This window comes from Perca fluviatilis, chromosome 20 (genome assembly GCF_010015445.1).
Source record: "Perca fluviatilis chromosome 20, GENO_Pfluv_1.0, whole genome shotgun sequence".
NCBI lineage: Eukaryota > Metazoa > Chordata > Actinopteri > Perciformes > Percidae > Perca > Perca fluviatilis.
The window spans coordinates 13,818,564-13,843,965 of NC_053131.1; the positions used below are offsets into that span (position 1 = coordinate 13,818,564).

General features: G+C 41.6%; 2 protein-coding genes and 1 long non-coding RNA gene across 5 annotated transcripts in view; 2 read left to right on the top strand and 1 right to left on the bottom strand.

The window, feature by feature from the left end:
* stag1a (stromal antigen 1a) overlaps positions 1-6,943 on the bottom strand; it is a 59,098-nt gene extending 52,155 nt beyond the window's left edge. For all 3 annotated transcript variants that reach the window (XM_039785788.1, XM_039785790.1, XM_039785792.1), the window contains exon 1: positions 6,756-6,943. The gene's annotated coding sequence lies outside the window, so the exon portion shown is untranslated. The remainder of the gene's footprint in view (positions 1-6,755) is intronic.
* On the top strand, positions 1,177-25,347 carry LOC120549138. Its single transcript, XR_005637335.1, has 2 exons — positions 1,177-3,832; positions 24,714-25,347. It is a non-coding gene; the product is annotated as an uncharacterized LOC120549138 (long non-coding RNA).
* Positions 19,476-24,672, top strand: slc35g2a (solute carrier family 35 member G2a). The gene is made up of 2 exons (XM_039785794.1): positions 19,476-19,776; positions 23,077-24,672. The coding sequence occupies exon 2, from the start codon at positions 23,103-23,105 to the stop codon at positions 24,456-24,458; it is 1,356 nt and encodes a 451-aa protein (XP_039641728.1). The 5' UTR covers positions 19,476-19,776; positions 23,077-23,102; the 3' UTR covers positions 24,459-24,672.
* Positions 25,348-25,402: the final 55 nt, after the last annotated feature.

The window sequence follows — 25,402 nt, forward strand, 5'->3', positions numbered from 1 at the left end:
CAGTTTGATGAAAAAGAGGGGAAAAAAGTGATTTCCCCCCCAACACCCTGCTTTTCGATGATGTTCACATCGCGTAATTACGTCACTTCATAACGTTCCCATGGCAACAGCGGAAAATGGCTGCTCTTGTGTGAAGTAAACGCAACATTTTTCAACTTTCTGCTAAGATATATGTGACTTTTTTGCAAGAAAAATGCGGGGGTTATTAAATCATGCAAGCCCCGCATATCTTGCGCGGAAATCGCCAATTATTTCGGCGAAAGTGCGGCGTATTTGAAAAAATGCGGCCCCCGCATAAATATGCAGACTTTGGCTGATTATGCATTGAATTATGCCATCGCATAATTGCGTTTTTCTGGAGGGACTGACTTATAATTGGTGGCTTTGTTCATGTTCATGTTTTGTTTATTGTTTCATGTCAAGTTAGATGACTGTCTGCCTATGACAGAACACTGACGCTACGAATTTATAGGCTGTATTGAAATAAGGTCTCCATCTACGTAGACCAATGCCGTCCATTCTGCCGAATAAATGCAAACCTAGTGGGTGCCAAAATATATATATTTTTACCTCTTGGTTTTCTTGTCTCAAAAGACACTACAGGACAAGTGATTTGTAGTAGACAAAAAAGTAGCCTAATTTAATTCCAGTTGGACCTATGTTACATTCCACATCTGTTTAGCGAGATCAGTGTAAAACTAGTTAACCATACATTTTCAGGGCCAGTGGAGTCAGAGGAGTTAGATCAGCCTCATTTGGGGGGCATTGCTAACAAGAAAACGGAACCAAGGGTCAACTTGTGATGCTGAGACTCATAACTGCACTAAAGCATCCGTATGTTTTTTGTAATTTTGGCAGTTGGCTGAAAAAGAAGTGTTTTGACATTGGAAAGTAAAGCCTTGGGATTGTTTCCCATTCCTAACTCTTTTTAAAACTACAAACAGCCACTGCCAGTCGGTAGTTTGGCTGCATCAGCAAACACCTGCGCGTCAGCTGCAGGTAAAAGCAGCTTGCTCAGCCGAGAAACCACTGAGCCGTGAAGAAATGCCAGGGAGAGATCACAAATCTCACACACACACACACACACACACACACACACACACACACACACACACACACACACACACACACACACACACACACACACACACACACACACACACACACACACACACACACACACACACACACACACAGTCTCATTACTGCTCAACCTGACAGCTGAATAGCATTACTTTAACAAATACCCTCTACTACAGATATTGCCTCCCTTATGAAGCCGTAGTCATCATGTTATCTGGCCCATCATTATGTCAACACTGCATTACTATGTTATCTGACAACATGCAATTATTCCTTCCAATCAGCCTGGCAATTTCTACCACTGGTAGTTTTAGCCATGTGATAAAAGATAAGCCTTGGCTATCTGTAAAGCACGGCTAGCATGCATAAGCAGTTAGCATACAAGCTCTTGTGGTACAGCAGGAAATCCATGTGATGCATTTTGATGTGTGTGTTGTATAAACATTGACTTCCCAGCCAATGCACACGCTGTGGTCACCAGCTGGTCCTGTAACCTTGTTGTACTTCTTGAGTTATGGCGGTATTGGGGATCGTAGTTGAATGCAGAAAATCTATAACTTCCAGGCATTTACAGTGACAATATTGCTGCATATCATATCCCAGTGTTATCCTCTATGTTGATTTGACCGTGGCGGCCCCCCACATCAACATTTTTCTGCCCCCCACAGTATCAAATAGGGCTGCATTGTTAGAGTGCATGTCGGAGAATAGCGCAGTCACTCGGCAGAAAAAGGGAGAAAGGAAAAAGAGACGCTCTCCGGATAATAAGCCAGTTAAGATCGTGTGTGTACGTCCTTGAGAACTGTAAGTCGTATAACTTATGTTGTCAGTTCAGTGTTCGGACCTGCCCCCACTGCAAAAAAAAAAAAATCCTAAAGCAAACATTGTATCCCCAAATGTGCACTTGTCGTATCTAATGAACGCTACCCCATGGCCAGCAGCTCTTTACACTTTGGCATTGCTTCCAAACAATCAATATTTAACTTAATGGTGCCTGAGTTTATTGTGTAAGTGTAATGGCTTTAAAAAGGTCACAATCAATAGTTGACAACACTCTAATGCCTGTGCAATGAAAAAAATATTGTGTACGTGTTCCCAATTCATCTACAGTTAACACTATGAAACTGTAAAAAAAAATAAAAATAAATAAGAGCCATGTCAACAATTCAATTTGTCCAGCTTTCAAAAGTGCAAAAAAGACAAATTCAGTTTGGCTTTACAGCAATCTTATTCCTAACTTCAACTGAGTTGCCCTGCACACAAAAAAGCGACAGTAACAGGTCTGACACCAGCAACGCAGCTAATTACACAACAGGAAACCACATCACAGGGAACGCCTTAACTCAGCCAAGAGTGACAAAACTAGTTTAGAAAGCATTACGCAGGCAGGTGTGTTTCTATATTGACATGAGCAGGCTTCTGGGCTTTCCCGAAGAAGAAAGAAAATGAGTAATTTCAACAACCAAATATCTGTTATGCTATAGTACCACCATATCAATACAGTATAGGGAGACTGCTGGGATGTCAAATGCCTTTAGAACATTGGACCAAATGCACCTATGTGCATCCGCCTTATTCTATTATTTTCATAGACATAATTGTGAAAAAGTGGAATTATCTCCAATCACTTATTTTTCTTCCGTTAGTTTCATTAATTAAAGATGTGCTATATGATTAAAATATTAATAAACACAGATTTGAACAGACTGTGCTGAAAGCCGCCCAAAGCTGGACAACAATACGAAGAGGAAACATTGTTATTTCTATAGCCAACATCTTGAATCAAGGTCGCCATGTAATTGCCTCTGACAAATGTCAAAGCCATTACATAATCTCCTGAGCGGTATCATTGTGAGCATATGGCTCTAACAAAAAGCACACTGCACTTGAGCAGTGAGAGCCTCCAGCTTAACTACTAGGCCTATATGGCACGAATACTAATACAGAATCCAGGTCTGCTCTTTCCAATCTGATTCATTGTCAAACAATATTTCTCAGTACCTTTAGGTTTAAAATCATTAAAGGCATACAGTATCTTGCTTTCATTAGGATTTGTAAAGTACATTTTCTTTGCAACTAAAGGACAAGCCATTTGCTTTTCTTAATAGAAGTTAGAAACAAATTCTCCTCAAAACGAATAGCCACATTACTACCCATAATTCAACAAACTACAGTATGTGTACTAGGAATAAGTACCATTATATAATTCTCAGTCTTTTATAGGCTAATTATGGTAAGAACCAGGGCAATGAGCCAAGCATCAAGGGGATAGAGGAAAGAGGAGGGATGATTCACCATTTCTGGTTTGTCCAATGACATGTTCTTCACATCAGCCACCTTTAGAAACTTCTGCAAGAAAAGCAACTGTATGCCAGCTTCAAACGATTTCATTCCCAACCCCAAGGTAACGACAGTCTGGTGTATAACTACATATTTATCAAATGAAAACTGTGTGGATCTTTAGAACGTCTGTGGTTTTCTTCTTCAGGGATGAAGCCATATGCGAGTATCTTGTCCAAATAGTTATTTCTTCAATACAAGCCAAAACACAGAGCACTTCTGTTTGGCAACAGACCAAATATTCCTGTTAACATGGATATATCTAAACCAACAATTTGGGAGCAAAACAAACTGTTTTTTCCTTAATGGTGATGTCTATCTATACTATATCTGTAACTGTGCTCTGGCATCAAAACATGCTGTGACTCATTCCGTGGAAGAGGGGCAAAGGTTATAGTGTGTGTGTGTGGTCTCAATTGACTAACATATCACACCACAGGATCCTGATGATGCAATAAATGAGCAACCAAGATATTTTCAGTTCACCTAGTTACCTGTGGAGGTCTACTCTTAAGGTTCCAAACAGAACCGCTATCACATCTCATCTTTTCCGTCTACACAGATTTACACGAGGAGACAATTCCAGCACAGTTTTTAACAAATACCCAGCCTTGTGTCGTTGCGTTTCCACGCAAAATGTAAAAGGAGGACATAATAAAACAAAACTATTTTGGAGAGAAGGGACAGACCTCTTTGGGTAGGCCACGCAAATGCATGTTTTGTATGGGAAGACTACTCTCCCTACTGCATTTGAATGTAGCAGGAAAAAAAATAAATAAATATCATTCACTTCCAGTTTCTAACTGGACTGGAGGCAGGAATAAGACTATACAAATAAACAGGCATTTCACGAAAACTAAAACTCAATATAATGTTAGAGGTGGGAAATATGACCATCAAAGAGTAGCTATCTCTTTCTCTTCAACATCTCTGGGTGTATTATTAAGTAAGTAAAATTGATTTTTATAGCACATTTAAACACAGCTCGCACTGACCAAAGTGGTGTACATAGCGCATTAACCACAGAAAAACAATAAAATAAAATAAATACAGTGACAGATCAGTGATTTTAAGCTAAGACGACATCAACAGACAAACATTTAATTACAGACATAGCAGGGTAAGACAATTAAAACATGGGGAGGCCAATGCAAATAGGTGAGTTTTGAATATTGTAAATGAATGGGCATTTCTGATGTCAGGTGGCAGTCGGTTCCACAGCTGAGGGCCAGCAACAGAAAAAGCTCTGTCACCTTTTAGCTTAAGCCGTGACCCGTGGGACATGGAGGAGACCTTGACTGGAGGATCTGAGGGACCTGGGGGCTACATGGGGATGAATGATATCAGCTATGTAGCCGGGGGCCAGGGCGTGAAGAGCTTTAAAAATCATCAGCAGGATTTTAAATTGTATCCTAGACTGGACAGGAAGCCAGTGCAAGGAGGCTAGGACAGGTGTAATGTGTTCACGCTTTTTGTGTGTGTTCGTGAGCAGCCTAGCCGCTGCATTTTGGACCATCTGAAGGCGTGCCACCAGTGTCAGAGAGAGACCAAGGTAGAGAGAGTTACAATAGTGTAGGTTATGAAGGCATGGATGACTTTTTCCAGATCATTGTATGACAGAACAGACTTGAGTTTGGAAATTATTCTTAATTGATAAAAACTGGTCTTTACAACAGATGCTATTTGTTTGTCCAGGTTAAGATGGGAGTCCAAAATAACACCCAGACCAATATTAAGACCATTTTGGGGAATGTTGCAAATCTATGACCATGAGTGCTTATGGCAATATTTCATTTGTATATGATTGTTGCATCAATGTTATAAACGTAGCTACTCAATGTGTCAAGGATTTAATTGCTGCCAAAAACATATCTGTTTATTTTATCAATTAAAATGTTCTCAATGGTGATGCAAATTAATTTCTATATATTCTTCTTCTATAATATAGAATTACATATATCATGAGAGGATATTCGGTACATCCCATACACTTACAAAGAAGCTACATTTTAAATGTGCTTTCAGAATAAAAACACTCTCATATTTTTTCAGCAGCAATTCATTTATGAAAAGAAAAATGTCACCAGGAGTTGAACCCTTTGTAAAGAGCCATCATCAATTGCATCAACACATGAAAATGCAATTCTCACAATGTTTAACATTATAGTAATAGTATTGCTTAACTTGTTCTGCAGGATAAATGAAATGAGGCTCGTGCTGTGCAGTATGGGGTGGAAAAACGGAGTAATAATTTAATCTAAATTGGCAGGCAAGAGGGCTGCAGATAGCAATCCATGACAGCCTGCATGAACGAAAAAAAAAAAAATCACATGGCTGACTGTAAACAAAGCAGTTATGCAACAATCTGCGATTCATGCACACTGCCAAGAAGCACTCCGTGACCCACTATGAACTGTCCCTAATTACTTTGCAGGGTGAGCTGTACATAGGTCAGTTTGAGAGGGGAGGGACGGCCAGATTTAGACGTGTATAGGGCTAGCTGGTGGAGCCCATCCCCCCTAATGTGACTCATGTTTCCCCGCTCAGTGTTGCCTGCTTCCCGCACAGAAGGGGGCGGGAATGGGAAAGAAGCGCCATAATAATGTTGTTTAACGTGCACGGAGTCCATACTTGCAAACATATTGAAAAGCATCCACCTGATGTCATTTATTAAAAAGCAACACGTTCTTTAGCCGTGTGAAAAGTCACCACTACTCTGAAAACTTGAAGGCAAGAAGGAGCTGGGATGCTGATGTTGACACGAGAAAAGTAGCTACGGAGGAACAGATCTCATATCTCACACTGTATATCTCGGAGTGTGCAGAAAGCAAAACTACCCGGGGTTAATAACAACAAAGTCACCAACAACGTGGTATTGGCGCTGATGACGATAATAACCAAAGAAAGCATCGCACGGCAGGAGGGCAATACTGTAACCTACGATCATAATACGGCTGTGCAAACGAGAGAAGGTGATGCTCTGATTCCTGCTTTGCAAAGAGCAAGAAATCGCGTCACACCGCATGGCTCTTTATTTGTTGACAAGCCAAACTCAAGAGCCGGATGGAAATTGGTTGGCTAAAACAGGCCAGAGCTGAGACAACCACTTCCCTCTAGCAAGTTGTATTGCCGAAAATGTGGCGCTAGCTCGCAAGCTAATGGCTCTGCTAGGCTATAATGCAACTGAGGAAGAGAAAGCACATTCGCCTCCGTTAGCCGCTAACGCCCATCCCCCAACCAACCAGTCTCCCCTGTCTGTGTCCACCATCTTTAATCTGTTCTCCGTCTCCCTTCCCACTGCACAAAACACGACAAAAACACAAGACACTCACCTTTAACGAACATCGCCGAATCGATTGTCACCTTCCAAAATAATAAATCGATTACCGTTTTAATATTGTGCGTATTTTAATATTGAAAATTGGCCGTGCGAGCGAAACCGCGCCTTGAGAGAAGAGCAGCAATCCTAAACCGCCATCTGGTGGTATTTTCCTCTCTGTGATGCAGCGGGAGCGGCGCAGCCTCAGACCGAGACACAGCTGCCCCCTGGCGGACACATTGGGCCGCGGCGGACACGCGCCTCGGGGGGCGAGCATGGGGAGGGAGGGACCGCAAGACCCCGCCAGCAACATTCACGGGGACGCGCACAGGAGCAGAGAGACTAAACTAACCCCTTTTCTCTCAGTTGGATTATTACATTAATAAAACACTACATGCAAAGCACTATAAGGGTGCAAAATGTCAAAAATAATACACACACACACACACACACACACACACACACACACACACACACACATACTTATTGATTACCTTTTGGAATAGTATAGCCTACACACATTGCAGCAGGACATTTAAGTTGTAACCACTATGAGTTAAAATAAATCACAAAATACTTATGAAATTCAATAGAACATACATTGATGTGATATATTTAAATATATATTCCTTTGCACTGTTTGTATTTGTTTACATTTTACTTGTATAGAGACATTGTATGTTGTTTGTCATTGTTGCTTTTTATATAGCCTATACATTTACATATACACATATTTTGTATTAACTACTTGTATACATATAATAGTTCTATGTTTATTTGTACCTATCTTTGTTCAGCTTTGTTGTCCTTGCCTCTAGCTGTATTTTCTATCTTCCTGTAAATTGTTCTTGGTACTGCAGTAAATTCATTGAAAGCAATTAAAATGCCTTATATGTGTACACATACTTGGCCAATAAAGATAATTCTGATTCTAATATGATATAGCCTGCATGTATGAATCATAGAGCAGCAACTAACAATTATTTTCTTGATTTATCATTTAATCTATGAATTGTCAAAAAGTAGTGAAAAATGCATATTTTGCATTATTTTAATAGGTCTTTCAATGTTTTGTTTTGTCTGACCAACAGTCCAAACCCCAAATAAATTTGATCTACTATTATATATTATCTCACATTGGAGATGCGGGATCCAGTAAATGTTTGGTATTTTGATTGAAAATGACTGAAATGATCAATCGATTATCAAAATACTATCCGATAAATTTTCTTGTGATCGACTACTTAATTTATCAACTAACTGTTGCAGCGCTAATAAACCCACTGTGGGGCACATGTCTGCATTGAGATATTAAGGTTCTATTAGAGTAATATTTTCAGAATTTGCAAGATGTGGCTGAACAAAACAATACAAAGTTACTCAGCTTGCAAAGCATATGTCAGTGCATTAATGACCTTTGACTTTTGATGTTTGTGCTTTCTCTACCTGTTTCATCCTCTTTAAGCATCTCTGCTTGTCAACCTAGATGGAGGGAGAGAAAGAAAAGAGTGAGTATGTGCACATGGCCAAACTCCTATGCCGTTATTCTCCATGAGATCCTTGAGCTGAAATTGGACGTGCATAAACCCAATTACAGAGCCTGGATGTGCGCACATTATTCACTCCAGCTCACTACTGCCTAAAGTGAGAGCTAGAGACAGCAATGGCTTTAGTTAATTACATTAGTCCCGCATGAGATTCATTAAGTGGATGTCAAACACCTGCATTACATGTGTATGTGAGAAAACAAAGAGAGAGAAAATGCATAAAACAAAAAAACAAAAATAAATTACTTTTGTGTGCATTAAAAAAATGTTTTCTTAAAGTCTTCGTGTTAGATAAGGCAGTGACACACACACAAACACACACACACACACACACACACACACACACACACACACACACACACACACACACACACACACACACACACACACACACACAAACGTACCCGGTGGTGTTTCATCTGACAGACGCACTGTTGTTTGCCATAGCAACAGCACGTCTTCCCCATAAAAGCTGCAGCTGCACCTCAGGGTTATTTTACAAAAACACACACACACACACACACACACACACACACACACACACACACACACACACACAAATATTATAATTCTCTGATGTTTAGTGTAATGAGGCATTCCACAAGTGCCATATGTATCAAACAATATCAAGGCAAAAACAAAAACAGTTCATAAATCGTTTTAAGTAATCCTCAGAGAACATTTTGTAATTATGTTTATTTTTTGACAAACCAAATGAAAAAAATATGTAAAATTTGTAGGCCTATCTCTATTTATTTATTTATTTATTTATTTTCCAATAACCCTATGCATGCATCAAATAACATTCAAATATTGTGATTATGTGAATAATATGTGAATGTAATAAACATAACTGCTTATCAGTTGCCTGTGCCATCTCGTTGTCTTTTTGGTTAATTTATCAGGTTACATGATTCATTAAAACAGTCCAAAAAAGTTTCTTCTCTAATACTCAGATGGTCCTGTTGAGGAAAATATCCTTCTCGTGAGCAAATTATATTGTGTGCAATAGCAAAGGTGCTGTAAGCTCAGTTCTTAAATTACCAGCATTAGACAAAGATGTACGAATCTGGGTCAGAACAACAGCCTGCCGAGATAAGCATTATAGCTTTGTCCAGAAAAACCAAAAAATGAGTGACATTAGTGCCAGAAATGGATTATTTTGCAAGCCAGGAAGATGATATGGTGCCTGTCAGATCTTGTCACTGATGGGATGACAAAATATCACTTTTCTTTGTATCATCTGTGTTCTGCAATCTTTTGCACACAGTTCTGTCTGTTTTATTTAACACCTGGTTCAAATCGCTGAGCATGTGTTTTGTTTCTGCCAGGTTAGGACATCATACTGTACTTAAAAACGTGCCGCTGTGAGATATTACTTTTGAGCATTTAATGCAGTAATTATTATACTCCATGCTCTAAATGTAAGATTCCATGGCTGTCATTGCTCTCACTTACACATATTGACCCACAGCAGTGATGTAGAATGAATAAACATACATTTATTAACAGATAAACACTTTTTTTTTTTTCAATCGCTATGACAATGTTTTCAATATTTTTAACAACTTTCCTAAACTCTTGACGCACCAACACACCTACAACACACAATTGGCAAAACAGTTAATTTCATGCTCAAAATCACACATTTTAAACTAAACTCCAACACAAATTTTCAAACTGCAATAATGCACTAACACAATAAACCATGTCTACCAAAACAATGCGAACATGTCTCAAAATCTAATTTCTTCCAAAACACTAACACGTGTTCTCTCCCAACAGGAACATTTAGTCAATCATAGCACAATGGCATACAAAACACTAACATGAGATGGAATTACAGAAACTGCATTATTTAACATGACATGTGTCAGGTCTGCCCTTATAAAATAGACAATAATGATTGTATTGATCTTAGATTGTGTTTTACACTGCAGTTTCTCTTCAAGCCTCTCTACATTTTTGTTTTGTTGGGTTTAGTAAATGCATGCATTTTGTTTCTTTTGCTGCAGAAATTCTGTATAAAAAATGAATGACCCATCTCAGAGTGGCTTTATAGAATGTACAGCAGGGGTCACCAACCTTTTCTAAACTGAGAGCTACTTCATGGGTATTGAGTCACACGAAGGGCTACCAGTTTGATACACTCTTCTGAAATAACAAATGTGCTCAGTTTGCCTTTAGTTATATATGATTATTAATGATTAATGATGCTCATCTATGTGAAGACACTGATCATGTTAATGATTTCTCACAATAATGATCAACAATGACTTAACAAGGTGGGAAACAGATAATATCAATATTCAATTGTCATTTTTAGACCAGGCCTGAGGGCTACTCATGTGGTCCTTGGGGGCTACCTGGTGCCCGCGGCAGGCATTTTTCTTACTTTCTTTGTGTTCATCTATATTGTTCGTTTTCTACACAAGATCAGCCCAAATAGGACCTCTTTTATGTATTACCATATGGTCATGCGATCGAAAGAACCTCAACACCTGAGTGTGTTTCCTAGATGGGAATCAGCTGTGATTGATCTATTTGCATAACTTCAATCAGCTGTTTCTCAGTTGCAATGGAATAAAATGCAGGGGATATATTTGTGTTTCAATTTATAATATGAACAGGAGCACTTTAGAGACTTTAGACTATAAGTTAGGTTTAGAACATGATGTTATCTGTTCTGACTTACAGTGTGAAAACATTTGTAAATTGGTCAGTAACAATCCATTGTTTTGGTCTTGGTTGAGCTTGTGTGTAAAAGAAGTTCAAGCATTTTAAATGCACGCATGAACTGTATGCATTTAGTATCATAGCAACAATAAATGTGTTCATTTTATAGCCTACACAGACTGATGTTGTGCTAACTGTGTTAAGAGTTTGGGAAAGTTGTTAGAAGTATTGGAAAATTGTCATAGCAATCGTAAAAAAAAGGAATATAATTGCTTATATATATATTAATAATCCTGCATATTTACATTGTTCTGAGAAATGCTGCTTTCTGTCATTTAGATCTGTGAGATTACACAATCAAGCCTTGAAACAGGCACACACACACACACACACACACACACACACACACACACACACACACACACACATACACACACACACACACACAAACACACACACACACACACACACACACACACACACACACACACACACACACACACACACACACACACACACACACACACACAGTATGAGCTAGTGTCTGGCTGTTTATCCTCTTGTCTTCTACATTTTTTGTTCAGACAAACTCAGACAAAATGGGTCTGTCTGTGCAGGGTGTTGCATCATATTGCAGTGTTTTGCCGTGGATTTTAAGCTTTTCACCGTTCCTTTGGGCCAACATCCTCAACATTAACCGTCTCAGCCTCTCAAACTCGTTTTGTAGACACTTGCCCAGGTTAATCTGTTTTAAACCTGCCCAGTATTAAATCTCATGAAGGCGTTTCATTAAGACTACACCTTACTTTTTAAATATGCATGGTGCAACGTTGAGTTACATAACCAGTAGATTTCCATGACGTCAGCATCAAAACGTCTGGATCCATCTTTGTGTTCCCATTGAGAGTTTTGATGCAGATTTTGAGAAACTGTGGTATACATACATACAAATATGGCCGTGCCTGGATGCACACACATAACACGCTCAATCACAGCCTACACTACAATTTAAAAACTTTTCCCGGGGCTGTAACCATGGCAACAGAGGCTGTCTGGCACGGCATCAGCAGAGCAAACCCTTTTAGACTGTCAAGGTAATCACAGGTTATCATTTAAATAGTCAAGAGGAGTGACAGACATTAACATCTGTGGGAAAACACAAGCCCGTGGCTTCAAGGGGGCTTTGATGACAGCTCATTTCAAACCTTTTCTGCAACATTTGACGTACGAGTTATGTAATAAAGGTCTGTTTCATCCTTTGTCATCTCTGGGGCTGTTGACTAACGGAGAGGCTTTATGGGGCTGTTCCACGCCTGTTCTATTATTTTTTTCTTTGACACCCCGTTTCTGACTTTCTCCACGTCTCCCAAGCCTCCCCCCCACCTGCCTCTTGCGTCCCCTCTCTCTTCCTTTCCCCCACTGTGGTAATGCAAAATGCATGAGAGGTGGTAGAGTGCTATATTGCATCGCTGGTTGGAAAAAAAACATGACAGTCTATCACAACCTCACACACACACACACACACACACACACACACACACACACACACACACACACACACACACACACACACACACAGATGGTAGTGGACATAGTCAATTTTTTTTTTTTGCTGCAGTGTGTGTGTCATACACTACTAGCCCAGGCTCCTAATTTCCATAGAAGATCCTCATCTTATCCCCATCGTCATCTCAACAGTGGTGGATTTTTTCTAGTTTTCTATTTTGACTCGCCTGTTCCTCTCCTCCACCGCGAAGGCCCCGGTGATGAATGTGTCCTGTCTGTCGCTGCGGTTCACTTATTTCTGCTCTCATCAGCTCCTGCTGTAATGAGAACAGGCGCTCAGACATCCAAGGACCTGAGCTTTGAATAATGACATCCTGTTTACAGTTCATAAACACTAAACGCCCAAAACAGACCTATTTAATAACCCTGAGACAGAGTGAGGAATATTAATTGATGCCGAATCCTGTTTATTTACCATAGAAATCACCCAAAATGTAAATTGAATGTCCATAAATGGTAATATCTGACTGACAGACAATCATGATGCCTCCTGTGTCAGACAAGTGTGAAATTGGCAGAGAAACTACCCAACCTACTTGTGCTAATGTGTGTGAACAGAAATAGATAGTGTGTGTTTGAGAGGCAGATCGAGGAAGAAAGATTCAAGAAGGAAAACACAGATGCAGCTGATAGTGAAAGACAATAAATGAAATATCCAGGTTTAGCTGCCACTCTGTCCTTCTGTGACCGTACTCTATAATTCATTTCATCCTGACCAGAGATGGAGCAGGAGGGAGACAGTACTGAACGTTTCTTGATTTTAGTTCTCACATGTGCTTGAATTCATCAAAAAACCTCTCTGCCTCTCACATACTCTCCATCCATCCATCATCCCGCTCTTCTCTCCACTACAGCGCTCTCATCCCACCCATTTGCCTCCCTCCGTCCCCACTTCCTCCCCGATATCATCATCTCTGCTTCCTTTAGCATATTCTTATCACAGCAAGTCACCGACTCCTCCCCAGAGGCAGCACCTCCCAGGCTGAATATGATGAACCTATTACCCAAAAGCTGGCCTGCAGAGTAGACGATGGGATTTAAACAGTGCCCTAAATAGCTGGGTCCGATGTGCTACTCATATTCGCCGTAACCATGGAAACACTAGATATTCCTCCTCATCCTCAGAGACATAGCCTAAAGCAAATGCATGGGTGAGAGAAAGAAAGAAAGAAAGAAAGAAAGAAAGAAAGAAAGAAAGAAAGAAAGAAAGAAAGAAAGAAAGAAAGAAAGAAAGAAATAAAGAATGAATGAATGAAAGAAAGAAATAGAGAGAAATTTAGTCAGTTATATTTTCTTACCAGCAAGCATCTATCTGAGGAGCATGGCTGCTATAAAAATAGCCCCAGGGACAATACACAAGGAAATTAACTTCTTTTCTATCACTGCTCCATTTGTCCATATTAAACTCCTTTTTTGCCTAATTGTGCTGCATTTCGAGGGGAATTACGTGGAAACATCCCCGGTTATGTTGAATAAACAGTACAAGTTAAGAGTCTGACATCCCTGATATACCACACAGCGCTGTTTGTGATTTTTTTAGGGGAACAGGGCTCCTGAGAGTAAGATCAAATTCTGTCTTCTGAATGATGAGTTGAAGCAGGGTAGTTTAGTTTTTGAGCTCCATCTTAAAAATATGCAAAAATGAACATCCATAATCCCTGTTGTATTCCAGCATGTTCCAACTAGACACCAGATTTTGAAAGCACTGTTGCATGGCAATACATTGCTCTTTGATAATGGATGGCTTCATTTAATTGACATTAGCCTACAGATGAGTTCAGTTTTAATAGAGTTGCAAGTTCAAAGTTGTAAAGCTGTAATGCAACAAGACTTGCATTTCTCAGTCATAAAGCTGCCCTTATCAATAGTACTAAATGACTATGTACAGAATAATGTGGTCAGGGTCGCTTGTAGTGACAAACCCACAGAGAATTATCACCCGACTCTGCAGTTCTCTTCAGTTCTACTGAGCATTTTAGCATCTGTAACATCAGTGTAGTGTAACATCAGTGTATTTTACAACTCGCAGCTTTACTATTTTGGTTCAGTCTCACCACTCTTGTAAATGTCGTTTTCAGCTGTTTTTAGGGTGTTGTGGAAATGAACACACATAAAATAATGCAATGAAACACAAATTGATTAAAGATTAAAATGATTATTATTATTGTACATATGTGCAGCATCCGACTTCTCGATAATGTAATCTACAAGGGGTCTCAACAAAGCTTATGATCTTCATCTGGCTTTATTTCAGTCTTTAGAAAACAATTTTCAAAGTTTCCAGATGAGCAGAATGAGCAGAGTAACAGCAAAAGTTGAATAAATGATAACAAATGTTTCATGAAGGTTTGATTTCACAAAGGCAAATCCCAAACCACCACCCAGCCCCCTAAAAAAATAAAATAAAATAAAACACTGTACACTCACTACCCGCCCAACACCAAACGGCAGACAGAAAAAGTTAGCGACTTCTCTTGTGACTTCTCTTGAAGAGATTTTTCCCATTCAGGTCGGCCAATGATGTTGGGCGATGGGGCCTGGCTCAGAGTCGTCGTCCCAGTTCATCCCAAACGTGTTGGATTGATGTCAGGGCTCTGTGCAGCCAGTCAAGTTGTTCCACACCGAACTGGAAAGAAAAAAAAAACATTTCTATGTGGATTATGCTTTGAACATGGGGGCTTTGTCATGTTTAAACAGGAAGATGATGGACCAATAGTACACAAAATAATGTGAACATGTATTTTAACCATATAGTGTGCGCACATCTCAGCAGATCTATACGTTCTTCTTATTGGTTTTTGATGTTATATTTTAATATGCATGTGCATACCAAATGTTTTTTGTTAAAATTCTGATTTAAAATGTATACTTCTTGATTATTACATATTGTGAACCTTGTACAACCTGCTTTGGGGGCAATAAGAGAACAGTACAATTTTAAATAAGGAAGGTATTGAAAAAAGTGTTTGACATTGGCCCCTCAAGATTAAGTAATAATGCACAATTAAAGCTTTAAATTAAAAACTTAAAGGCCTGTATTGTAACTTAATGATGCATGTTCCCAAACTAAAGTGCAATTAATCAAATTACCACAAATATTAAAACTGGGACTTTTGGGGGCCCTGAGGGGCTGAGAGCACCAGGGCATGACAACAACAAAAATAAGAGAGAAAAAAAGAAAAACGTTTTTTGTATTCTTACAACAGACACAATAGGAAAGGATGTAATGAGACAAAGACACTCATGACCCATATAAGTCAGGTAAGGGACACATGCGTGATCAAGGTTCCTGGTGCGCCCCTGACGCCAGAGGGTTGACACGCGCGCACGCACACACACACACACACACACACACACACACACACACACACACACACACACACACACACACACACACACACACACAGTGGGGTGACATATTGGCCTAACATACAGAGCTGGTGTTGTGATGTCACGCATGCTCAGACGTTATAATTACCCCCCCCACCCCCTCTTGTTCTATGTCTCTCCGTCTCTCTCTCTCTCTCTCCCTCTCTCTCTCTCTCTCTCTCTCTCTCTCTGTGGGTAAGATGAGGAGGAGCATCTGTATATCTTCTCTTGTGAACATAGTGGAGACCAAACTAGTGGAGACATTCCTATTGGACTTACATTTGTTCTGTGGCCAGAGACGTGAATCCAAATGAATGCTGATATCGCTCTGTGTCTGCTTAATGTGTAATTAGGCAAGTGTTTGCTTGCTGCTGCAGTTGCCTAATTATGGCGATAGTCAATAGATAATTGTCTACAGTGCAGATTATGTTTGCAAGTATAAAATGGTACTGTTGACAGTACTTTGACATACCCTCATTACACAGTAAAGAGCTAATTAGTGAAATGTGTTGTTGGTTGGCAATGAATCCTTCCCACTCTCTCATTTGGACACCACAGAAATATATTTAAAAAAAAAGCATGTAGTGCAGTACAGAGCCTGGTTGCTCCTTAACGGGTTTATTGGCTGTATTATTTCCATAATCCAAATATCTGGGGCAATTAGTGAACGTGGAGAGATGTCTTTTGCCTCTCATTATATGCTCACTGGAGAAATCACTCTCCACTGGGACCATTGCTTCTTATTAAAACAATATGACGGTCCAACCTTACAATAGTGCACCTGGCTGCATTAGGCAAAGGTTAATAGCCTACGGCTCAAAATGGAGAAGAGCGCACAAGTGTTATGGCAGCAAAATGTCAAAACAATTACTGTCAGGGTGCAAAAAGATTACAGTGTGTGAGATTGTGCGGTGTTTGTGAGTCAAACAGTGGAGGAGAACCTGTACCGAGCTCCTTCAACATCTACCTCCTCTTTATTTAACCTCTCTTCCCCATTCTCACCACTACTATCACCTAGTGTTGTAGTCAAGACCACCTACACTGAGACCAAGTCATTACCAAGACCGGAGTGTATCGAGACCGAGACAAGACCAAGACTTTGAGGGGTTGAGACCGAGACAAGACCAAGACCAAGACCAAGGCAGGGCGGGACCAAGACAAGACCAAGACCAGACCAGTGTGAGTCCCACACCGCATGGTACGATAAAATGTGGACAATGCTAACCATAGGCACTCCTCAAATTCATCTGAAAGATCCAGATTCCCATAAAAAAACACCCACAGAAAACAAATTAAGATTATTCATCATTTACCTACATTATGTATATTCATAAAGAATATACACAACTAGCTAATTTGTATAGCTAATATTCGTTTTCTTTTAGATGTTGTTTTGGAAATAAACTCCTTATGGTTTAGGCAGCCATTTTTTAATACCGAGGATTTGGCTGACATCTCCCAGACAGCCAGAGCCTCTTCTCCTGTCTCCCGCATTCACTTTCTTGGGAGTGCATGTTAAAGGTCCCATGGTATGAAAATTTCACTTTATGAGGTTTTCTAACATTAATATGCGTTCCCCCAGCCTGCCTATGGTCCCCGAGCCCTGGGTATCCTGCTCCACCTTTGAGAAAATGAAAGCTCAGATGGACCGATCTGGAATCTGCTCCTTATAGGTCATAAGGATAGCTGTAGCTCCTCAATAGCTACAGACACAGAAATGGCACATACTAAGGAAAGCTCATTGTGGGACTGGCTCTAATGTCTGTAATTCTGCACCAAAGCTGAATTTCGGGAAAGAGACTTCATATACAGTATTAGGGGACCACTTAGGTCTATATAAAAGCATCCAAAGAGCACCATGTCATGGGACCTTTAAGGGGACAGGGAGAGGGGGTTAACAGTTACAAATTTCAAATTAGAAATGAGTCAAGTTGGGCGCCCAGATAGCTCACCTGGTAGAGCGGGTGCCCACAGGGTTCAACTCCGATCTGCGGCCCTTTGCTACATGTCATTCCCCCCTCTCTCTCCCCTTTCATGTCTTCTGCTGTCCTATCATAATAAAAGCTGAAAATGCCCAAAAAATAATCTTAAAAAAAAGAAATGAGTCAAGTTGTTGGTCGCATTTGAAGCAGGAAGTTCTACATCCAATCACAGTAATGATGTTACACATAAATCAGACAACGCACAGGCAATTTAGTGATATCCCTGCAGATGTGGTCTTGACCGGTCTTGAAATGAAATCCAGAGTCCTATTCATCTGAGACCGAGACAAGGCCGAGTAAAAATGTGGTCGATTCCAATACAAGACCGAGACGTTCAAAAAGTGGTCTTGAGACAAAGACCGATCTCGAGGACTGAAACACTGCTACCACCATTACATTACAAGGATAAATGTATGTTATCATAATTGTTAACATATTTTTGACACTATCATGCTGCTATAAGAGCCTCATCTTTTTTGTAAAAGCGTTTTGGAACATGGCAGCAGAGATTTTTCCCATTCAGGTCGGCCAATGATGTTGGGCGATGGGGCCTGGCTCAGAGTCGTCGTCCCAGTTCATCCCAAACGTGTTGGATTGATGTCAGGGCTCTGTGCAGCCAGTCAAGTTGTTCCACACCGAACTGGAAAGAAAAAAAAAACATTTCTATGTGGATTATGCTTTGAACATGGGGGCTTTGTCATGTTTAAACAGGAAGATGATGGACCAATAGTACACAAAATAATGTGAACATGTATTTTAACCATATAGTGTGCGCACATCTCAGCAGATCTACAGTAAATCTATAAGTTCTTCTTATTTGTTTTTGATGTTATATTTTAATATGCATGTGCATACCAAATGTTTTTTGTTAAAATTCTGATTTAAAATGTATACTTGATTATTACATATTGTGAACCTTGTACAACCTGCTTTGGGGGCAATAAGAGAACAGTACAATTTTAAATAAGGAAGGTATTGAAAAAAGTGTTTGACATTGGCCCCTCAAGATTAAGTAATAATGCAGAATCTGGCTTAAAGGCCCGTATTGTAACTTAATGATGCATGTTCCCAAACTAAAGTGCAATTAATCAAATTACCACAAATATTAAAACTGGGACTTTTGGGGGCCCTGAGGGGCTGAGAGCACCAGGGCATGACAACAACAAAAATAAGAGAGAGAAAAAAAGAAAAAACGTTTTTTGTATTCTTACAACAGACACAATAGGAAAGGATGTAATGAGACAAAGACACTCATGACCCATATAAGTCAGGTAAGGGACACATGCGTGATCAAGGTTCCTGGTGCGCCCCTGACGCCAGAGGGTTGACACGCGCGCACGCACACACGCACACGCACGCACACACAAACACACACACACACACACACACACACACACACACACACACACACACACACACACACACACGTGGGGTGACATATTGGCCTAACATACAGAGCTGGTGTTGTGATGTCACGCATGCTCAGACGTTATAATTACCCCCCCCCACCCCCTCTTGTTCTATGTCTCTCTGTCTCTCTGTCTCTCTCTCGTCTCTCTCTCTCTCTCTCTCTCTCTGTGGGTAAGATGAGGAGGAGCATCTGTATCAGTGCCTATAGCGTGATGGACGGGCAGCAGGTCGCCATAAAACAAACATTTGCTCCCGCAAAGTGAAGTGAGGTGACCGCAGGGTCTGGTCGGGCTGAGGCGTGTCGCGGTGCCCTTGAGGAGACTATTGACTGCCGCAGGAGACAGAGGAAGAGAGGGTAGGCTACTAACAAAAGAACAAATGGCCAAGAAGAGGTGATGGAGCTTTGGAGATGCTCGGTAAATGACTGAGGCTGACCGAGAGACAAGTTAAACCCGGCGGGATCCGCTGGTTTGCGGGAAAGCAGGTGAGTTAAGGCATTTTTTTTTTTATTTTTAACTATAGCCTATATGGCTATAAATAACCCAACCGTTGGTTAATTGAATGGACCACATTATGCAATCACACGGAAATTGGCTTAATGACTCAGTCGGGGTTCATTGATTAAGCTGAGGTGTGTCAATCTGCGGGAGCATGGAGAGTGTGAGCGAGCGCGCGCTTCTCTCCATTCAATAATTCGTCATAGGTCACGGGTCGGGCTGTCATTGTAGGCTACAATATACATAGGCTGCATACATACATACACACATGCTGTTTGGTAGACGCTTAAAAACCTCTCACAATGTAGGCTAGTCTACCATAGGCGGGAGTCGAACCTTCATCCCTGCAGGTGTGGGCGGGTGTCGAAACTATAGTGATATGTTTATGATGTAACATGAATTGGAGATCTAAACAGCAAAAACACATGTAGCAAAACCCTTTCCTCCCGTGTGTGTGTGTGTGTGTGTGTGTGTGTGTGTTTGTGTGTGTGTGTGTGTGCGCGCGCGTGTCAACCCTCTGGCGTCAGGGGCGCACCAGGAACCTTGATAACCTTGAAAATAACATCCTCCTTCACAGACACCCACTCACTTAAACACACACATACACACATGGATTTACATAAGAACGTGCAATGACCCTTCAGCAAAGAGCACACACACAGACACATATGTATTTACCACCAATATGATACATTATATAACATAATCAGTCTTACTTTGAATAAATAAGCTATGGGAGCTGCATAATCCTGTTCAATTATTAACAGTGTAGGAGTACCATTCATTAAGTGATTGGTGTATTAATATTCCATATGAACGATGTTATTGCTTTTCAAATAAACTATAGCAGGCTAGATGATGCATATAAATACACCAGGTTGACAGGGCTCAGTTTAATTTTTTTAATGCCAGATTTCTTCAGAAATCAGAGCTTTACCTGCTGTGGTTCCCACATTGTGCAGGTGTGGTGTTAGTAGCGGCACACTTTAGGGTTGTGTAATGTGTGAAACAAGGTTTTGAGAGCAGCAGCAGTGGCAGCACCAGCAGCAGCATTGCAGAGGCAGGCTGCATCATGCAGCTCAGTAAATACTACTGACCGAAAAGAGAAGAGTCAGACTAGAACATCCTGATCTGCTAATGCTCTTTGTGCTTCTTGTTCAGAGCAGCAGATCAGGTTTCATCCAACCTTCGGTGGTAGTAAATGACTTCTCAAACGTCATCGGTGCCAACTCACGCCTGTGGTTATTTATTACTTTATTCAGCGAACTTTGGAGTTGGGAACTCATGAAACGTTTTATTCGACCCAGATTCACGCTTCATTATTTTAGTGCAGGGCAACATTTCATGTTGGTGTGATTTGAGGACAAATTATTGAATACTATAATTCTCCTTCAAAGAAATTTATTTATATTCTATTTTTAAATGAAAGACTTCATGAGCTCGTTGCCATTAACAGCACTCACAGCATGACCCTTCTAGTTGTTTGTAACAGGCAATTCAGGCTGACATCTCCGGGGAGAGTAAAGGTTGCGTAGCCAGCCACTAATTCACAGCCTCCCCCTGCTCCTACCAAATCAAAAGGACTGCACCACCAACGATGAGAGAAACAGCAGTGAGATGCCAAAACTGCCGGCTTTTTACTTTGCCTGCTGCTGCAGTTAGACTAGGAAAATATAATAAAACTGAAAAACTGTTTGTAATCTGGTATGATGCACCTTTGCCACGCATGTATGGTAATTGTTAGGGTTTGGCGGTATGAAGAGATGATATATTGAACCGTCCGAGAGAGTCACTGGGGGCAATCAATGTGCTGGATTGCTTTGTGACAACACTGTTTGTCTGTTTTTTATATGATTTTTGCATCATTGTGATGAAGTACCTTGGATTGTCAGGTGTTCAATTTGCTAGCTAACCAACAGACAGACCCTGTTGTCTAGTTATTTTATCAATAAACTGGTTGATTTTCCAGAACATGTCCTCTATCATGATACCTATACATATTGTATATAAAATGAATATATCGGGATCAGATATGTTATCCTTGTGGCCCAAATACTACTAGTATTAGTCATGTATTCTTTGAAGTATTTTGCTTCGGCCCATGTGATTTATAGCCAGCGGGCAGCTTTTGGCTTGGTCAAAAATCTCCATCTCCGATGGATTGGCACAGTCTTTGGTACTGACAGTCTCGGTTGCATCCTAAAGACTTTGATGATGCCCTGACTTTTAACTTGTTACTAAATTACATATTTTGTGTCGCCACTTACATTGAGTCTGTAGGTAGGCCTATAGGCTTTCAATAAGTCAAGTAAAGATGAGGTTCGCTTACTGTGTTTAAGTAGCCAAATTACTGTTGAGTTATACTTTGCAACTACAGGGAAAACAAACTGAGGACTTTGCATGAATAAACAGTATATCATGGGAAAGTATTCCCAATTCCCAAAGAAACCACTGGACTGCTGAGTGTTTTACAACCTGAAATGCAGCAGTGGGTATGTGCCGTACAGCACCTGCATGGCCATATTACTCTGCTGCAGAGAGCTATTACTACATCTGTTATAAGTTAGTCATCCGGGAAGCAAGACCTTGAAGGAAAAAGTTATGGAGAAATGAAAGGACGGGGAGGAAAATGGTTGAGAAGGAGGTATTAGATAAGACATAGGATGCACGTGGGATTCATATACCTGATTTATTTATGTAAAAGCTGACATATCTAATATTTTGACAGACTGAGAACCTGATAAAAATACTTGTATATTTCGCCGGCTTATATTTTCCCTGTTAATATATTGCGAGGGAGGGGAAGAGAAAGAGGCAGAGGGTAAAAGAAATTGTTAGAGACTGAGAGAGATAAATGAGACAGGAAGCACTTACTGAAGCTTATGTAACTGTCATTGCCAAAGATCTCTATCACCCCTCGATGGTCATTTTATCCAAGAAGTTTAAAATGCGGACTAATAGAGTTGTTAATCTGCCATTATGGTTCTGTATGATTCTGCTAATATAAACTTTATGTGAACTCTCAATCACAAAGAAGAAAAAAGAATTAAACTGCCGATTGCTCAGACGTGGCAGTGCTTACGTATATTCTCTGCCAAACACGCAGGGCACATAGGAAGATGTGAGTCACTGCTATTATTATCTCAGATATTAAAGATATATGAGGTATCAAGTGGTATTACTGAGAGGGACAGTGTGAGGGAGAAAGCCAAGAGAGGATTTGCGTAAAGAGTGTAAAATTGATCTTGTATTTGGCTCTAATGTGTGTCCTTTCTCTTCCGTCGCAGGTGTCTGTCGTCATTAAAGCTTTAAAATGGAGTCCACTCACCTCCTGACTGGCTCTAAGAAGAGAGTAAAGATCCACCCTCACACTGTCACAGCCAAATACACCACGCACACCCCTTACTCCCCTCAACCTGGAGTACACACACACTTCCCCCAACCAGGGGACGAGGGCTACGATGACGCTCCATCTTTTGAGGACTTTGGCTCCTTCCTGGAGGAGACGTCAGACAAGAAACAGCTGACGGAGAGCCGGAGGTGGCCTCTGACTCTGTTTGGTTCCAAAGACAAGGACTCGACTAACAAACCTCAGGCTGCTGGGGGAGGAGATGGGAGTGAGGGGGGAGCCAGAGCAGCAAAGGGGTCTGGGAAAGGGGTAGGGGAACAGCTGGCCAGTTTTGGTGAGGCGTCTGTGTCTGCGTCGCGGCTCACCTGGGTGGGCCTGCTCGGCGCGGCGCTGGCTCACGGCTGTTTGATTGTTCTGACCCGCCTGGCCTCTGAACGCTTCAGCCTGGGCCCCCTGTTTTTGCTCTTGTTTCGGTCCGTAGTACAGCTCCTCTCTGTGGCTGTACCACTGCACAGGGGGGAGCACCCTTTCGGACCGGAGGGCTACCGTCTACGTCTGCTCTGTTACGGCATCGCCTACTCTCTCTCCCTGTGCTGCGCCTACTCCTCCTTAAGCTTTGCCTCTCCTGGAAACGCCACAGCGACCTGGCGCCTGGCAACCACAGCGCTATCAGCAACCCTGGCCTTCTTGCTCCTGGAAGAAAGGCTGGGATTGGCCGATGGGATCAGCCTGGCTGCAGGGCTGTGTGGTTTGGGGCTCGTGTTACTTCCCACAGCAGACGAGAGCAACTCAGATTCAACAACTGGCCCGGTTGTGTTCTGGAGGGGTGCGTTCGGCTGGTCTCTTTCGGCTCTCGCGGGGCTGTGGATGGCTCTGGCGCTGGTTGGGTATCGCTCCCTAAAGGAGAGGGTGGGTGTGGGCACAGCTTTGTTCACAGTAAGCTGGACGGGCTGCCTGCTGGCCCCAGCCTCCTTGGCTCTGGTCCAGGAGGGCTGGTCCTGGCCTACAAGTGTCCCAGCCTGGGGCCTGGTGCTGGGCCTGGTTGCCTGCTCTGTAGCAGCCTTTCTGGGGATGACGCACGCTCTAACCCGACTCCACCCGGCTCTGGTCTCCGCCTCTCAGAGCCTGGAGGTACCTGTCGCCATGCTGCTGCATCTGGCAGTGCTGCCGTTGGCTCCCACTGCGCCGGAGGTCGTCGGGAACGTGATGGTCGTACTGAGCGTTGGTTGGCTGGTGGCGATGAAGCTGCTACCCGCTCGCGGGGGAGGCCGGCGCCAAAGGGAGGAGTATGAGGAGATTCTGGACTCACCCATCAAATAGACATCTCTTCTCTCCTCTTCACACCTCCTTGTCTTCTCCTCACTCCCTCCTCCACAAGATTGTTTTCAGTGTACATAAGAGACTGCTAAATGTTTACTGGAGATTTATCTATTTTGTATTGTCCTCTTTGCTTTTGAGAAAGTGCCAATGTTGTGTTGTCTGTTATAGTGACTATGTGATGTGACATTAAAATCTCTCTGATGAACACAATGCATTTCTGAAGCCACTTGTAATCAGTATCTCACCTCCCTTGAGTGTGTGTGTGTGTGTGTGTGTGTGTGTGTGTTTGTATGTGTGTGTGCATATATTGGCTACATTTCACAAGAGTGTAATGTCAGTCGCTTTAAACAGCCAGCTGAGGGTTGGCCCAGAATTGAAGCCATCTATTTTGCTGCTGGTGAGAGAGAGAAAAAACAGGAGAAGCGAGGCAAGAAAGAGGAGCGAGACACACAATCAGAGGAAGATAAATGGGGGTAGAGAGAGAGAGATGATGGGATTGGCATACAGATAAGAAGCAGGAGAGAAAGGAGAGAGATGGCAGATGACGAAACAGAGATGAAAGAGCAGGAAGCCAGGGCAGAAAGCAAGGCGGATGGTGTCTGGGTATTGTTCTGAGTCTGGCCAGCTGGCTCTTAAAAACACTGTTCTACGTGTGGAGAACAGTCATTATGTCTTATAACTACCTGTCATTCTTTTGTCAGCATCTATCCCCTATTTTCCACATCATTAGCCTCCTGCTTTCCTTTTTTCCTCTTTGTCCCTTTTTCTCTGTGTTAAAAAATGAATGAAGCGCCAACATAACACGAGATGACAGAGCTTCCATTCACTCAAATCCACCTACACTGCACAGATGGAGACTTTTAATAAACACAAGTGCCCCCACATTGAAGAGAACAGTGTGTGAATGTGTTCATGTGTTTCCGTGCATGCTGGATACCATGATG